Below are 17,268 nucleotides of genomic sequence, written 5' to 3'. Positions count from 1 at the left end.
CAAGCTTCATGTGTTATATTTTACGCAGTCCGGGTTCGATTTACCTTGAGTATAATGTTGGTTAGCCGGAACCTGCCAGGGTTGTCGAGCCACTGCGAAGTAAAATAGTTCTCAAGCCACGATCTCAATAACATCAAATTTTAAGTACCTACATGGTGCAGCACTGTAGTGCCAAAAACGAGCGACAAAAAGGTGCCAAACAGAAAGATGCAAAGTATCCTGAAATATCTAAGCATTCTAGAAAATCTGCTATTCGAAACTACTTTTTCAATAAGCTGGCAGTTGTTTCGAGTTACAATTTACTTAAAGCTCAGTATAAACTATAAACTGTTAAACTGATAAGTGAAAATATTTTGGTGTGCATTTTTGGCATTTCCAAATGCCAAGTAGAAGCGACGTATTTTCTTCCTTTAGTTTCTGATAAGATTCTGATTAAACGAAAAGTGACGAGAAGTGTGATAAACCGGTGCCGGATAATTGTATCGGCACTGAACAGGATGCAGATTCTACGGGAAGCAGGCTTAACAAATCGAACAGACAGCAAGAGAATGATATCATTTCTAATTTTGCATGCACGTTCCATTGCTTCCGCGGAAATTTAATTGTTCCGATAAGGTAGCTGGCACCAGAAGCGTCGCATTTTATCGGTATTAATGGCGCATTAAAGATTACTGTTGTCACGAGTTGTCTGTTGAATAAGCGAACAAGTTAATTACGTATGTAGTTCGAGTCAAGAGTCATCATAAGCAGCCAATTATAAAGAATGACAACCCAAATAGAAAGTGATAACGAACCGGCGTTTGCTGTTAAAAGTGCTTTCTGACTTGATAGAAATCGACGATTTCTTGGTTTATTTATTATGATAATTGTTTTGTGCTGAGGGTCATTTACGTAGGCGGTTCTGTTGTAGACTTGTAGTTCACTTGAGCCCAAGATTAAGCTGGCAATATGCTCCCTGGAAAATTGTAATGTTAGATGCCGGTTGGATGACAAAAGCGAAGATGGAAGGGCCGGAAACGGTCAATCTCACCTGTTACGGCTGGCACCAGTCAACTCTCTTGTTTTGAATACGGGTATTAAAGTTATATCTAAATGCCATCAACTTTGTGGTTTTCGCTGACCTTAAACTGAATTAGTTGTTTGTAATTAGCGACTACTGGATATTATGTTCACCACAAAAGCTTCACCACAAAAGCACAAACCATCAACATCTTTAGCCCGGCAATTTCCCTGCTACCACTTTAACCCACGCGTGGGTAATTTTCAATTTTGCCTCGAAGAATTTATCATTTCAGCAAAAATCGAGCTGTGAATCGAGCTCAGCGTTTGTATATGCACTACCTACGTTAAGCCTAATTGCATTAAATGTATTTACGGTTTAGGCATTTATGCACTACAAAATGGGTTTTCGACATTTCTAAATTTCCAGTATAAAGATCAAAACTTTGAATTACAAAAACAAAACTTCTTAGTGGAGTTCGCTATAAATGCACGCATGGAACTTGTCCAAAAGCAGCAAATTTAGCGTGCGGTATCACATCCAATAAGCTCAATGCCGGCTATGTCCTACATTTTTAATAATTTTTGAATAAATTATTGTTTAGCATGCTTCTGAGAGCACTTAATTGCATTACTTAATAAGGATACATTGGCAGTTTAGAAATCATTTGTACTGCTGTGCGCATTATGAATAAGTAGTAGAAGTGCTTTGTACGTACTTTGCTGTACTACGAGTATAGTTAATACGATATATTCTGTAGTTGGTCGACACGTACACGGATTTAGCAACGATTAGTCAACCGTCAATACCTGTCAGTCATTACAATCTTTTATTCATAATGAAACAGGAAACCGTACCGACTTTTGCCCAATGCATTACGCTTAATGAGCATGTTATATACAAACAGCCTGCTCTCAGTGTTTATAAATTACTGTACAGGTACGTCCGTACACTTTCGATAACTTTTGAGTAGGATTTGCGCTGTGCTACAAGCTGGGTCAATTTCGGTCAATTCATAGCTCACGCTGCCTCTCTCGAACGACATTTTCACACCGTCTCTTAAACGATAGTGAGTGGGATGCTGCGGACCTCGCTTTGCAAAAGCCATTGTATCACGTTTTCGACTTTACGTACAAACGCCGCTGTTACACCAGGCAGTACTCAGCACAAAGACGTGGAATTCCTGAGTGACAGCGACACTGAACACGAATAATTTGTACTGAACGCGATAGTTAACCGTATTGTGAATATAGATGTAAGCTTATGCGCATGATTCACTACGCGAAAAGCAGAAATTAATAAGCCGCTAGTTATCCGCTCCTTTGATACATACATTGATAGCTTTTAGTTTACAAACATAAAATGCAAAACTTTTATAATTTTCGGTTAATTCTGGTAATACTTGGACCAATTTTTGTGGCTGTTTTTGCAACTTACCGGTATCACGGTAGCTACGTGGTTTATGGAACGGTAATCCTAAGAAATGTTGTAATAAACGAGCGATTTTTGCGAAATCTTTGAGCTGCCTACATTTTACAACGAGAAAATTTTTCAGGGAGACACGATTATTTACACTTTTCATAATCATGGCGGCCCGCGATTTCCACATCGACAATGGCTTGTGGAGTGCCTCGATGGAGAGGCGGCAGTTGGCAAGTTGATTCTGGCTGTAATAAATGACATGTGCCCTGTTTTCCATCGTGGGCTTTGCTTTTCGGTTTTGTTTGTTTTCACTAAAGTTTTTTTATTTTTCAGGAATACAGTAAGTATCATATTCTGAAGCATTTTGTCCGATCGTTTGTAGGATATTATTTTTGATGTGATCATTGTAGAGACTTGATTTTCGACTTTGAGGTACGGCAATTCTTGTGATCGCTTGTTTTACAGCCGGTATCTGTAGCATTTAATTGTTTGTTTGAATTGTGTCGATGCTTAGAGAATAGAGGAGTTGTGGTGCAAGTTTATGTTTCCTTACAAGCCCCCATCCAAAGGATTGTATCCATATTATCCCAAGTAAGTATAGGCAGCACTAGAAAAAAATCACGTGGCGCGGTTAAATACAAACACTTTAACCGTGAATGCCAATCCTATGTCACAGACGATTAAGAAGTTTACCAAATCCGTGTGTTTGTAGTTGTGTCTACAGAAATTTCACGTTCAACTTCTTTTGTTACGACCCCAAGAATTCCAGCATAAGCGTCAACAGTTTTGTCACAGGTAAAAAGTTTGATAAGTTTGTTTTACGATAACCAAACCAATACCCTTAAGCATACACGTTTAGCCGGTAACTTTACAGGTCTTTGGGATGACGATAATAACTTCTTTACATGGCGCCCGGTGGCCGATGACAGCTGTTCTATGAAGTGTTGCACAACCCCGAAAGGCTACTATATCGATTACGCATCGTGCTGTACAGAAACCCTCAAATATTCAAACTATAAATTATCGTAACATTATTAGATTTGGTTTTTTCTGTAAGATTATGTATCAACGCACGACCAATTTGGAGAATATTACGACTCAAACTTCAACTTTATTGTCACGTGCGCACATGGCCACGTAATTACCGGAATATCCAAGAAGATGAACGCTAATACAGCGACGTATAGAGTGGACTGGATTCAGTGCTGTCGTTTGGGGTACGTGTATAAAGTTCAGTATTTAAATCAGAAACATTTCGAATCATACTCAGATGGTTTCTTTTCGCATACAACGGCATAGATACGGCATTCCGCATATCGTGTCGCCTCCTGTAATTAGCGGCCACAGTGGACTTCCGGCATATTACGCCGCGGAGCCGTACACTCCGGCGCACATCCCCAACGGCTACCAGGCCCAGTACCGAACTCTGCCGGACGCAACAGAACCGTCTACGAATACCACAAGGTTCTCGGCCACACGTGTATGGTTTCGGAATAAACCACAAGTAGAAGAAACAGCAGCATCCGCGGCGTCTGGACATGTCGTAGTGTCGGATCGACTTTGATACACTTAATGGCGAAAACCGAATTTAAAATTGAATTTTTTTGTTGCTTTTTTTGCGCAATTGGTGGCTTTACTGTTTACATGAACAGATACTCGTACATTGCAAACAAACGTTTCGTGACGGTTCCTGGCTGCTTTTATTTTCAATCGAATTTTTACCTGAAGGTCTTATAAAATCATATCACCCACGTGCATATGCATATGCATGGGAACAAAGTCATACTTAAGCCCTACTCGATATAGTCTATTGCCATAGACGCCATGGTAAAACCCTTAATTGCGAACCGGTCGAGAAAAGAATTCAGTTAATTACTGTTGAATGACTGTTAATTACTGTTGAATTCGTACCAGAGGCTGTAACTACTGCTGTGCCGGTATCCTTAGAATTATATTATACTATCGCAGAATGTATAAAACGTTTTCCACCTTTTCTGTAGATACAGTACGCTGTCCTTAAATTGTATAGTCTTCCGTTGTAAATGCAAAAAAAAATCGTAAAAGCGGAAACACCTAAGAGTTGTCCAGCAGGATATGTCGTTGCATCGGGATATGGTAGATATATCGTAGATGGCTTATTGTGCGTGGATGAATAGGTTTTTCCCTGTCTGCACACACATTTGAAACAACCAGATAAGTCTTGTTAGAAAACCGGGCGGATGCTAGGAAACGACAACCACAGTGATCCGCAGAATTTGTTCGGGAATTCAACTTTAGAGCGCAGAATTTGGGTGGAAATGGCAAAAGCAGTCGGGTGGAAATGGCAAAAGCAGCAGATCAATTTACGGGCGAACTACGCTTCAGCGGGAAGCAGGAAGCTGGGATCGAAGGAAACTACAAATCAGCATTTTTCCACTCCGAATAAGTAAATACTAAATAATTATTTTGGAGATTACTTACCAGAACCAGTGACTTACAAGCATACGATTGATTTTGCTCGCTAATTGGAAACGCTGCGTTCCCGTCTCAGTACCGGTGCGTACTGCGCAGTCACGGGACAATGTTCCCTAATTAACAAGATCGTTTTCCCAGTGATGCAAGCATCGCAATCCAATCTTACAGTGCTTAATTGTGGATGACGCGCTAGCATATGAGCGTAGGTATTCAGTTACTGTGCTTAAAGGTTGCTCCACATTTCTCATTCCTAACTTCATTTTCTGCCTTTCATAACGGGAGTCTTACGACCACCGGATATTTAGAGGAAAGGACGTAACATACGGAGTAGAATGATATTACATATGTGTAATATACTGTGCCGTACATCCATCGCTGTAAAACGTAAACAGGCTGTACTACATATGAGCGGAAAGAAACTTCATTACCGGCTTCCTGAGTGACCTTTATTCTTGGCCGTGCCTTACTTCGACGATGGCATTCCTGTTGCTGACAGACCATATTCAACGAAGCTTTTACCATGCGGTTTAAACCTTTTAAGATTTTATCCATCTCGGTATAATTTCTTCCCCCCCGCTAAATGCGCCCGGTGCGGCATGGACGTAAACCGCACGCTCAGTTGGACGATTTCCAATCTGTCAGTCCGTATTCCTAGTTATAACAGCAACCTGTCAGTCCCTAGTTATAATAGCCTGGCTCATCTCAACAGCGCCCAGATCGCCACGTTAGTGATTTGCACTGTATCCGTGCTTTTCAACGGATTTCTGTTGGCCATGTACGTCGTCGAGCCGCAGTTACGCAGCGGCTTCAGCGTCTACCTGATCAGCCTGGCCGGAAGTAACTTCCTCAGCGCCGTGCTGCAGAACCCGCTGGTAGTGGCCATCAAAGACATCATCACCAACCAGCAGGCCTCCCTGCTCTGCGGCTTCCAGCTGACGTTAAGGACCGCCACCGTCGCCTTCATGGCGGTGTGCCACGCCCTCATGTGCTTCAACCGGCTGTGGGCCATTCTGCAGCCGCACTCCTATCGACGCCGGCACACGCGGCAACTGGCGCTGGCCATCTGCGTCGGCACGTACACCGCCATCCTCCTCTTCATTGTGCCGGCCGTGGCTATCGACGCCGGTTATCCGCGCTCCGTATTACTCAACCAGTGGTGCAACCTCAACCAGGCGATCCCGGGTCTGCGGCAGTGGAATGCCGCGTTCAATGTGCTGTTCATGGTAACCCCGGAAGTGTTGATCGTGGCCAGTTGTCCGCTGATTTTGTGCCGGCGCCGGCGCATGCAGCGGGTACGCGCTAAACAGCCAGCGGCGCAGCCGACAGCGGACAGCAATTCCCCATCGGCCACGGAATCAACACGACGCGGTGGGGGCGCCGTCACGGGCGGCAACGGAATGAACAGCCGCACACGCCGTTCGCAGCACAGCGTACGCATCCTTATCGTCCTAACCAGCAGCGTCGTGGTATGCTGGACGCCGATGAACGCGTATTACCTGATGCCTAGTCTCGTCAACGATCAGAACTTGTACCGCACCGCTAATATCCTCAAGATGCTGCACTCGGCCATCGATCCGCTGCTTTTTATGGCTGCCATGGATGATTTGCGTGGCTTTTGTATGCGCCGGTTGAAGTTAACACCGACGTTTCCGATGTTTCGCTAAGCTCGTTTCAGTGTAATTTTCTCACAAATCAGCAACTGTAATTGATCCACAGGCTTTACGAATAATGAGTGACCTTTGATCCATGGTATACTAGGGAAGTGCACCGCTTTTGGCTAGCACTATTAGACCGAAGCGAAGCCGGAAACATAGTTTTGTACAAATGCTAAGGGTATTTGTTACGTGGTTTTATGTATATGCAATAGCCATCAAAATAAAATAAAAAAAAACTGCAAGCGCTGGCACACTACATCACAGTTAAAATTTAAACAATAAAAAACTGATGTTGTTTTATGTTGGTTAATGTTGATAAATACATAATGTTATGTTGATTAGGTATATATTGTATTAAATATTAGCAAATAGCTATTCTCACCACCCTGACTCCACCTTTGTAATGTCACCACCTTTCACCCCGTTTTGGCTATTCGCATTTTTGCACCACCTTTTTTAATATTTTTTACACCACCTTTGGCTATTCTCACCACCTTACGGCTTTACTATTGGCGCCTGTTTTCCCTCCATGTTTTCACGCGTGAAAAGCCAACATTAATAAAACCGGATGGATTTCCCGCTTGCCAGTGTGGGATTACCGCCTTGACCTTATTACCTTGACCCTTGTGTATGGTTATTGCCCAAGCTGATGTGAGCGGGAAATGTATTCTTGTGCAGTTTTTGGACTTGTCCAACCATTTTGTTGTGACTGGAGATATCGGAACAGAGTTATTTGTGAAAGTAGGATCTGACCATGAGTACTTATCGAATTCCGCCATTAGCACGTCGGGCATCGAGCCTGACGGAGACGTTCCGGGTTCCTAACAACATATATTTTGCACATATCCCAACGGCAAAAGACTTTATCAGTCCAGATGCTTTTTTAAGCGTTACCCTTCTTGTACGTTTGCGTTTTATTTTGTACGGCACGCACAAGCGAAGTTGTAAGCGCAGCGTTACTGAAAGACAGTTTAATTCTTATGATTCTTGAGATGGCGACAACAGCTCGTCCGGTTCCGAACAAATTCTGAGCAAAATTAATTATGTCGAAATTAAATCTCGATTGAAATTCGTAAAAAGCTACAGAGTACTTACATAAATTTACAGAATGCAGTTCGTTAGCTGGTTTGTAGCAAATTAAATTACATAACTGAAATCTTTTCTGCCTCATAATTTTTGTGACAGTAATTAACTGCAATTCGTAGACAAAAATAGCCGGTAGCCAATTGATTACTAAGAGATTTCTCAGTTAATTGCCGTGTTTACAGATTTCTGTTGTGTTTCTAATGCTGATACCATTGGATAAAACCAGTCTTCAGGAATTTCCAATTAATATTGTTATAAATATTGTTTACTAAGACAGTACAACGGTGATTGTGTAACCAGTTAACGATGCCCCAAAGCAGAAGCGCACACCCTGGACAGCCATTAAGATCTACTAGGGTACAGTGCTATTTATACTGGACCCACAGTACTTCTCAAATCATGCTTCGTTATTCAGTGTTCAGCAGAATTTAATACGTGTATTCCATTATACACATTTGTTTTTAATTTTAAGTTTTTAAAATCTGCAACAGCTTTTAAAATGAGGCTATCGATGGTTTTTATTGCTGTCCTTGTGGTAGTCTGCATCATGAGTGAGTTCGTGTCGGCCAGATTCAAGTACGTATTCGCTTTTATAGGGGGACAAACAAGTCTACTCGGCCCGTTTCCCTGTACTTCTGCCGTCACCCGCCTGGAGTGTGACGTTACGGCAATACATACGGTTAAATCAGGCCGGCACATAAGCGCCATGTACAGCCACAACGTAAAACACCAGCCGGCTTACATCAGAAGTACAAGGGACTGGTTCGGCTAGGCTCATTTTTCCCCCTATATAAATTCCCAATTTATTTGGCATATACGGCTAACAAGCATACTTCTATAGCGATAATTACTGCAAACGTTTCTATAAGCCAGTTTTCATATTTTTCCGCAGAGACTTCCGGGGATGCCGTTGCCCCGGAGAACCCAGCTTCATGACTTGCAAGACCTGCACACGAAATTGCCGACAACAGACGCGCTGTGTGAACGAAGGAGGTACTTATATTTGCGCCGTCAGCGAATCGACAAAGAAAAATCCACAAGAAGAGAGGAGTATGAAAGATTGCTGCGGCAAATGCGACAAGGCCTGCAAAGGTGAATTAGCCTGCCAGATCTTCAGTGACCTTGTTGGTTAATACCAACAAAAATCCCTTTTCTCAAGATCGCCAGCCAGTAACCAACGGCCGCTGCTTTAACTACGTACCGCAGTCAGGTACCTTTCACGGTCTATTTGTTTATCATTAAAAAGCTTGTGGTGGCGTTCGTTTGATTGATGACACAATAGCGCATTCCTGTTCGTAGCAGTTATTTATCGGGCGCGGCACTGAAGAGTGTCTATCAAATGTTTACTGTAGCATACAGTATAAGGATGGCAGCTGGCTGGAACAATCATTGAAACATGCTGCACGTTTTCATTACCAACTTACCATAGGAGGCGCAACACTGCCTTTCGCGCCAGTAGTAGCAGCAGCCTCCTAACCGAATTTAGGTATATGTTTGCACTGTGCATCATTTTTGTAGCGCTTCTAGCTTTCTTACGCACCACATGGCACCAGTAATCGTGCACGAATCATCGTAACGGAGACGGCAGACCATAAGCGGCATGACTTTATCGAGTAACTAGGAGACCCCGCTTAAATTGCGCGGAATAAATGAGCGATAAATACTTAACTCAATGCAAAATTTAATTGCTTACAAGTTACATAGATGATCGTGCGGGCTTACTATGAAGTTGCTCACCACAACCGCAAGAACCCTAAAATTAGGTCCACGTAATAGCATTTAGTTATTGCACTGTTTTGCCTGGTGAGAATTTTGTGTGGCAAACATTTTGTGTTTTCTGAATGGTAAATTCCCATCATCCAGTATGGAAAGGTGGCTCCTGGACGTAGCTGACAGTTGCTCCGCAGTACTAGAGGTGGCAAACCATACACGACACTACCGTTTACGGTACGGTCAAACCGTAAAGAACCGTATGAGAAACGGCGACGGTAAATGGTCGAACCATATACGGTACGGTCAATCCAGTCACTCTTACCGTAACTGTACCGTGGCCGTAGAAGAAACGTAGGCTGAAACCGCACATAACCGTACTAAAATTCAGTACGATTATTTTGTCATCTATACGCAGTACCCAGCGCCCACGACCATTATAGACGTAAATTCCGCTTCTATTTTGTCATATTGCAATATTATCCTTTGCTGACATACAGTCTTTAGATCAAGACAGTTTCTCTTTTTACGAACGCACCTCCGGTTACTGCACGATCCCAACCAGTGAAACAGCCCGTTACATGTTGCTGTCCGAGCTATGGAGAGGACTTGATCCGCCTGGATGTGCATCATAACGTCGAAATGTCTATGAGCTCAAGGTAAAGTACTAAACATCTACCCCGCAGTAACTTAAGACAAAAACGAAGCTGTAGATGGCAAGCACTGGCAAGCCCGTTGGATGATTTGTGCACGCTGGCTAACGAATGCTGCACAGGCAACACACCAGAAGCATGGATTAAGCTGAACACCTTAGGGTTCGAAATATTTTTCTTACCACCAGAGAAAACGGAGTTACGGGTAACATATCTGCGATTGGTGCCATGCGACTCCATAACACTGTTTGTTTCAGTACCGCAGAATCGTGAGTATGTACCTATGTATCATTGGATTCAGCTATCAATACACCGTACCTATCCAATTTCCACTCCTGCACTTTATGTACGCGTACTAACAAAGGTGTGAGCGTTACTTAAGAGTAAAATCAGGCTTGTACTCTGTCCCGCTTAGATTTCAAACTGGTGGGGAGCAGCGAGCCAGCAAGTAGCTGAACCTGCAAGTCATATTCCAAAATCGCATGCGTTTTTGTCCATAAAAGGTCGTTTCGTGCTTGCAGCAAAAAGATCATAGGTAATAGGTATCAAGATAATTTCTGCATCGGTAAAACTCTGCGAAAACAATAGCCACTAGCAAGTGGATGGCTAAAAGGTTTTTTAAATATTGTAATTGTCATGTTTACGGATCCGCTGTTGTGTTTTTAATGATAATATTACTTAATAAACCCGTTATTAAGATTTTATGCGCAATATTAATCATAAATATTGTCTCGCTTAAGCGACATCCATATTGATAATTAATGTGGAATTGTGGATGCCGATGATTGTATCACCATTTATTGATGTCCCTAATCAAACTAAGCGTACACCGTGGATAAATATGAAGATTTACTATTAATACTGGACCGGCATTGCGGCTCGAAATCATGCTTCGATATTCTATAGAAATTTATGTGAGTGCTCCATTATAACTCCTTTTTTGAGTTTTAAAAGCATTTTCGAAGAGCTATAGGGAATAAGCGGCAATCTTTGGCATGAGGGCACCAGTGGTGTTCACTGCTGTCGTTGTTGTTGTCGGCATCACGAGTGAGTTTGCGTCGGCCCGATTCAAGTACGTGTACGCATTTTACAAACTGACGATTCGCGCCGGCATATAAAATGTATCCAAATCACTGATAATGCATGCGACACGTATCTGTGTAATAGTTTCCATGATTCTCCGCAGAAATTTCTGCGGATGTCGTTGCCACGGGGAACCCAGTTTCCAACCTTGCAAGGACTGCACCAACAACTGCCGACAACAATCGCGCTGTATAAACGAAAGAGGTACTTACTTGTGCGCCGTCTGCAGCGGGACAAAGAAAGAACCGAGTGCGGAGCGCGCTGTCAAAGAATGCTGCGCCAAATGCAATCAGGCCTGCAAAGGGGCCATATCTTGCCAGCCTGGCAAGATATTTAAAAAGGAAGAAAAGTTTGTAGCGCGCAAAAGTTATGCGGGATAACTGAAGCACAGTAAATTTTGGCACTAAAACACATATTTTGGGCAATGGAAAATCATCCCATCACTTCCCAATCCATCATTCATCCCATCACATTATCACGGCCACAATTCTTCGGCATGATGGGATTGGGAACAGGAAATCGGCGTGATTGTGATAGCGTGTGATGACGTGATGACAGCCCTATTGCCAGGTCTTTAGTGACATTGTTGGGTAATACCAACACACGTCAATAATTACAAGCTCGCCAACAAGCAATTCACGGCAACTGCGATCGCTGCACCCTCACTCTTATTATGCCAGTAGAGTGCTTTTCAAGATCCAGCTTATTTATCCCATCTAATAGCGCTTTCTTGTTCTGTCAGATGCTAATAATATTATACCGTAATTGGGCATTTAACAATGCCCATGTTTACGTTTACATATTCAATGTATGTACATATCAAAATTATGGAACCGCTGTTAGCTTACTGCACGAAGCGTTTTTGCGGGTCACACCTGTAGTCCCATGCGGCTTCTACCAAATGGGTTTCTACACGTAAGAAATGTGCAGTATTTCCGTTTTCCGTCTATGATATACTGTAGTTCTTTTATGCACCAATGCAGGGATAACTGTACGCGTTGAGGAGTGCGAACAGGGCCGAACACTACGTCGGTGTTTATCATTTCATGAGCGTCGCATAGTCGAGAATTCCACGTGCCCAAATTACTCTCGCTTCGCAAAGATACGGGTAGCATTCACATTTAGTTAAATTTATACGGCTTCCCTTCCAGTTGTGTTCAGTTTGTCTTTTTGTTGCACTTCTAGTTTTGTATCAACGCTCACTAATACTGTACGCACATAAATCGTTAGGAAACATAATAAATATTCGCCGGTAGCTGCCGGGCTTATAACAATGGGCAAGTCGATCGCTCGGGTACACCGCGTAACATTCCCAACTAATAAGAAAGAGCTCTGGTTCTCGCCACAAATTTTCTGTCAGCCGTTTAAGCGTTTAATGGGTCTATTGACATCCGATAAACTAGCGTATTTCATAAATCCACCAACGTCTTTCTTGTATACAACCGCATAGATATAAATGAAGCGGAAGATAGCTTCGGTGCTGTAGTCATGATGTTCTGCAACAACGAATCGTTTTCCCACTTTGCCCACCAGAACGTGAAAAGGCCTGATGCCGGCAGCTTTTCTTCTGCGGACAACTGATTCAATGTCGTCAAGATTGGTGATTGCACTCAATGGTTCTCCAAGACGGAAATCGCGAATAATTTTGTGCATGGACAAATCTTGAACTTTGTTGAGATCTGCTACATTATCAGTCACTCTTGTGCTTTTTGCTCCCGTCTCTTGCTGCCCATCAAATTCCTTGGCCGGGATGACAACCAGAGTGTTGTCGATTCCCAGCAATGCCAGTGACACTAATGGCTGGTCGATTTTTTCATCGCTGATAACAATCAAATCTTTAGGAATACCTTTGCATATCAAAAGCGCCAACATCTTTAGAATATTTTCTGCGGACCACTTTTGAAATTCAATTGCCTTCAAAGTAAAACTGGCATAGGGGTTAACCAATTCCATATGGTACTCAGAAGAATAAGAATTGTTTTCGGTTTCTCCCATTCCTTCTGTTGAGCAAGTTCCTGTGTTTTAGTGGCAACGGACATTGACGCTTGCTGACCTTTTCCCAGGAGAATTTGAACTACACTTTTCTCAGATTCTATTACGCTGACTAGAAAGATCGAGTTGTCCTGGTAAATGTCCAAATTCATTCCATTAACGAACTCTACCTTCTTTTCACGCTCTGTAACTGGTTGGCGCAACTGTTGAGCTATGCCCATCATTTCCTGGTCAATTCGTGACATACTCCAAGCTATACTATTCAGCACCCATTCGCACTGTTTGCGCCCGTTGTCGAAGTGGGTTTCAGCGCATGTCTGCTCCATACGCATTCTCTCTTGCCGGAGCTTTCTTTGGGATTCCGTTTCGTTGTTTGAATCGTGTATTAGCTGATGAAAACGCTTTCGCTCCTGTTCGCGGAATGCATTGTGTCTGGAGATCTTTTCCTTCATGTTATTTTTCCTTTCCTCATTGCGTCGGTGCAGCTTTATCCGGTGTGACGACCACATTAATATAGGATTGACACAAGCTAGAGTGCTGTATCCATGCATACCATAGTTGATTGTGTCCATTTGCTTCATTTCATACAGCACAGATTTACGGGCTAAAAACAGCCGCCTCCGTAACTGTGCTACCGTTGATCTTCCTCGAAACTGGTGAAAAGCTTCATAGAAGAAGGATTCCAACTCAGAATTATTCCGACAGAAGAGCGTAAATTCTGGAGTGCATTGCTCCTTACCAACCATCACCGAAATGGCAGCATATACGTTCTTCCCAAGGTTTATCGGTATCCTGTCTTCCCTAGGCTTTTGCCGGTAATATTCTGGATCTCGTCCGCTGAGCAAATACAAGCAAAGACACGCGGCACTATAACTGTCACTGTACTGGCTGCTTACAATATCGCCGCGAATGCATTCTGGAGCGCTGTACAACAGGGCGCGAACCGCTTCGTCGCGATGGCATTTAATGTATTCTTCGGTAAACAAAAGAGGATTTTGCTTTCGGAAACGTACTCTTTTGCGGGTAATGTGTACTTGGTCAGGACGAAAATCTAAGGCACATGTGTTGTTTAAGCGTAAATAACTTATCTGCTGCAGTATCGCATCCGCAATCCACAGTCGTTCAATTGTTGACAAAGATTTGAAGTTTGCTTGAGATCGCTCCAAGCCGGTAACGTTCGCAAACAAGGAAGGGCAGCGAATGAGTTCTTCCACTGAAACTTGGTCTTTTCTCGTAAGGATAATGTTATTGCCAAAAGATTTCGATCGTCGTCTAGAGTAGCCATGAGGCTCATCGTCGTCCAGAGCCATATGACCAAATTATTAATAAAGTGTTCATGTACCAATGCAGTTCTCTGCTGTGCTGAAGTCATGCCAGCGAAAAAGTTAAGGAAACCTTTCTATGAGTAACAACACATGCGTTAGCACAAATTCGCGAGTATTATTGTCGGATAAAATATACGTGGTATGTCACCGTATGTGGTATGGCGCTATCGGCTGATAAGATTAGCGCTCAGTATTAAGGTACGAATACCGTAAGTCTATTTCTACTGCACGCATTTTCTTGTTAGACGTTACAGAAATAGTGGTACGAGTACTGTAATCAGCTGAACTCTTGCTACATTAGGAACAATTGTATAACATGCTCAATTGAAAGGTTTTTGGTAACATCACAACGCACGAGTTGTTGCATTTACAAATAATGGATCGGCCACAATGGGAACAACTAATCCCTCATTATTCCTTAACCATCCCCAACCCGATCAGACTGAATAATTTATCGGCGCAGGCGAAAGCCAAGTTCTACCGGGCGTATTTTGGCGAAGTAGACTTCCTGTTGAAGGAACTGCAATACGAAAATAATAATAACGATTTTGATGCCACGGTTCGAGAGAAAATCGAGACACTAAGGAATCTTAATCACTCAAATATGACGAAATATTTTGGATTGGCAATGCGGCAGATTGCTGTTAACAGCTTGATTCTCTACCGTGTTTCAACTGAATACCATACAGGTAATTTAGCAGCTGTAAATATCCAGCATCTACAATGCTCGGGTTACGAGCTGAACTAATGCAAATGATTTGCTTATTCTAACTGAGGATGACAAAATTTGTGCTGCGCAGATTTGGTCATCCTTTCATCGCGAAGTTAGTGAAATTTTACGATACCGGATAATTATACTATAACCGAATAAATCCATTCGCTTGATTGTAATGTAGGTGGAGATCTGAGTGAGTGGGTGCAAAGAAGACTAGCTGATCCGAATCAACAAACAGAAACCACCCTGTTTACTCCACATGCTACCGTTCAAAAATTTCTTCGGGATCTATTGGCTGGTCTCTGCTACATCCACTCTTTCGGAATAATTCACTGCGACATCAAACCGGAAAACCTTCTTCTGAGACAGTGCAGACGGCACTCTCTTGTGATCGTCGACTTCGAAGGTTCGGCAATGAATGGTGAGCTGCAAGGCAGAGTACAGAGTGTGGATTTTACGGCGCGATATGCTGCTCCCGAGTTGTTGCTGTGTACGGCAATGCTCGGAAACGACTGTGAGTCAGGGATAACAATATCTGACAAAACCGATATTTGGAGTGTGGGTTGTGTAGCTATACAGTTATGCACAGGAGCGCATCCAATAATACGGAAATGGAAAGAGCCGATTGGTGCACTGGAGGACTGGGAAGGATCGTACGGAGAGCAGACTTTCACCCAGCGTCAGCAAATAATGTATCAAGTTGCAGAGCATCAAGCCCGACCAAAGATACCAGATCTGGGAAACACGACGGCGGACGCGCTGCTGATAAGTTTTATGAAATCTTGTCTCCAGTTTACCATGGAACATCGCAGAACTGCAGTCCAGTTACTCAGTGACCGGCATGGCTATCTGTGTTTAGAACAGGAGTTGACTGCATGACCTTGGAGAATCAGTGTTGTGATAATTATTATAACATACGTAGTAACCACAAGAACGAGAAATCCACGAAGAGCTAAAAAAATACTTTTGACAACTGCAGCTGAATTTTTTCTGATTGAAGAGTTTACCCGTAAATCCATTGCTTACACGTGAATCTGACGACCGAAAATGTAACCACAGAAGCCCTATCTCGACCTATGTAAATATGTTTCTTCCTAATTATATGTAATTAGGAAGAAAACCGATCTGTCGTACGTAGCCGATTACCATCTTCTAAACACTGCTTGGCGCAATTCAGGTAATGCCAAGACGAAAATAACTGGATCCAATATCGGTTGCACTTCATACACCATGCGCAGCCAGAAAAATACAACTTTGGCGTTTTGGATGAAGGCAAAGAATGGATAGACACCACGGCGACTGCCCAGCAAACAAAAATGCTGATGGTCAATAGAGCTAGCAATCTGAAACCGTTTTTTTCCGATTGTTCGGCTGTTGTGCTTTTGTTTAGAGAGGGCGCATGATCGGCTGGCTGTATATTTTCGTCTGAAAATAATACGATAACAGACCGTAAATTATGTAACGATGACAAAATATCAGCATTATTGGCAGCGTTTGTTTACCGGTAGGCCGAACCCTGGTCGAACGCATCGCCATCAGTTTCTTTAAACGTCTCCGCCGAACAACCACAACGACGGGAAACAAGCCAAGCATCACGAGCAGAGTGACCAAATTGACCGCCTGCGCCACGTACAAATAGGCTTGCTGGGATTTGGACTTGGGGAAATTAATGTGGCATCCGGCCTTGGTTTCCGGCTCGCGGTAAACTAACGCGTCCACGATAACAACGGGGAAGGCCACGGCATGCGCTGCAATCCAGCAGATGGCGTTAGTCACCAGAGCGATGCGGGTAGTGTGCAGGAGACGGTTTTGCACCGGAAAGGTGATAGCAGCAAAGCGGTTAATGGCGATGGCTGTGTGAATGAAAATCGGCACGGTTGGCAGTGTCCATGTAGCGTATAAGTGCAGATTACATAAATCCCGGCCCAGACACCAAATTTCGGATAAATGAAAGAAGGCATCCGTTGGTCCAAAAATTGCAGCGAAAAGAAAGTTAGAGAACAGCAAGGAGAAAATATAGATATGAAAATTCCGGCATAGGCGAAAGTTAGCAATGTACACGACCAAGACAAAGGCATTGGTCGCGAATATTAGCACGTTTATGGCCAGTGTTATGACAGTAGCGAGGTCCCACTTGTGGTGGTTAATTAAAGAGTCGCAGGCGTCAAGCGAT

The 17,268-nt window shown here is 43.1% G+C and overlaps 3 protein-coding genes and 1 long non-coding RNA gene across 5 annotated transcripts; all 4 read left to right on the top strand.

Annotated features, from left to right (window-relative positions):
* The first annotated feature begins 2,918 nt into the window (after positions 1-2,918).
* Positions 2,919-4,139, top strand: LOC129602387 (uncharacterized). Its single transcript, XM_055501389.1, has 5 exons — positions 2,919-3,013; positions 3,135-3,217; positions 3,297-3,410; positions 3,480-3,639; positions 3,722-4,139. The coding sequence occupies exons 1-5, from the start codon at positions 2,964-2,966 to the stop codon at positions 3,984-3,986; spliced, it is 672 nt and encodes a 223-aa protein (XP_055357364.1). The 5' UTR covers positions 2,919-2,963; the 3' UTR covers positions 3,987-4,139.
* A 1,333-nt stretch (positions 4,140-5,472) lies between these two features.
* LOC129602384 (uncharacterized) lies at positions 5,473-6,540 on the top strand. The gene has a single exon (XM_055501386.1). It carries the CDS (start codon positions 5,473-5,475, stop codon positions 6,538-6,540), a length of 1,068 nt encoding a protein of 355 aa, XP_055357361.1.
* Positions 6,541-8,014: 1,474 nt separating this feature from the next.
* On the top strand, positions 8,015-8,873 carry LOC129602386 (uncharacterized). The gene is made up of 2 exons (XR_008692397.1): positions 8,015-8,193; positions 8,510-8,873. It is a non-coding gene; the product is annotated as an uncharacterized LOC129602386 (long non-coding RNA).
* Positions 8,874-14,327: 5,454 nt separating this feature from the next.
* LOC129602385 (serine/threonine-protein kinase Chk1-like) lies at positions 14,328-16,184 on the top strand. 2 transcript variants are annotated; one of them, XM_055501388.1, is made up of 3 exons: positions 14,328-15,069; positions 15,277-15,609; positions 15,685-16,184. In XM_055501388.1, coding segments are annotated over exons 1-3 (648 nt in total). In that variant the 5' UTR covers positions 14,328-14,756; the 3' UTR covers positions 15,687-16,184. The 2 variants fall into 2 exon arrangements, with proteins under 2 accessions (XP_055357363.1, XP_055357362.1); XM_055501387.1 differs by having other exon boundaries at positions 15,277-16,184.
* Positions 16,185-17,268: the final 1,084 nt, after the last annotated feature.

The sequence above is a fragment of the Paramacrobiotus metropolitanus genome, unplaced genomic scaffold, assembly GCF_019649055.1.
Source record: "Paramacrobiotus metropolitanus isolate TYO unplaced genomic scaffold, Prichtersi_v1.0 Parri_scaffold0000428, whole genome shotgun sequence".
Lineage (NCBI taxonomy): Eukaryota > Metazoa > Tardigrada > Eutardigrada > Parachela > Macrobiotidae > Paramacrobiotus > Paramacrobiotus metropolitanus.
Note: the sequence above shows the minus strand (reverse complement) of the source record. Positions and strands in the feature narration are given on the sequence as shown.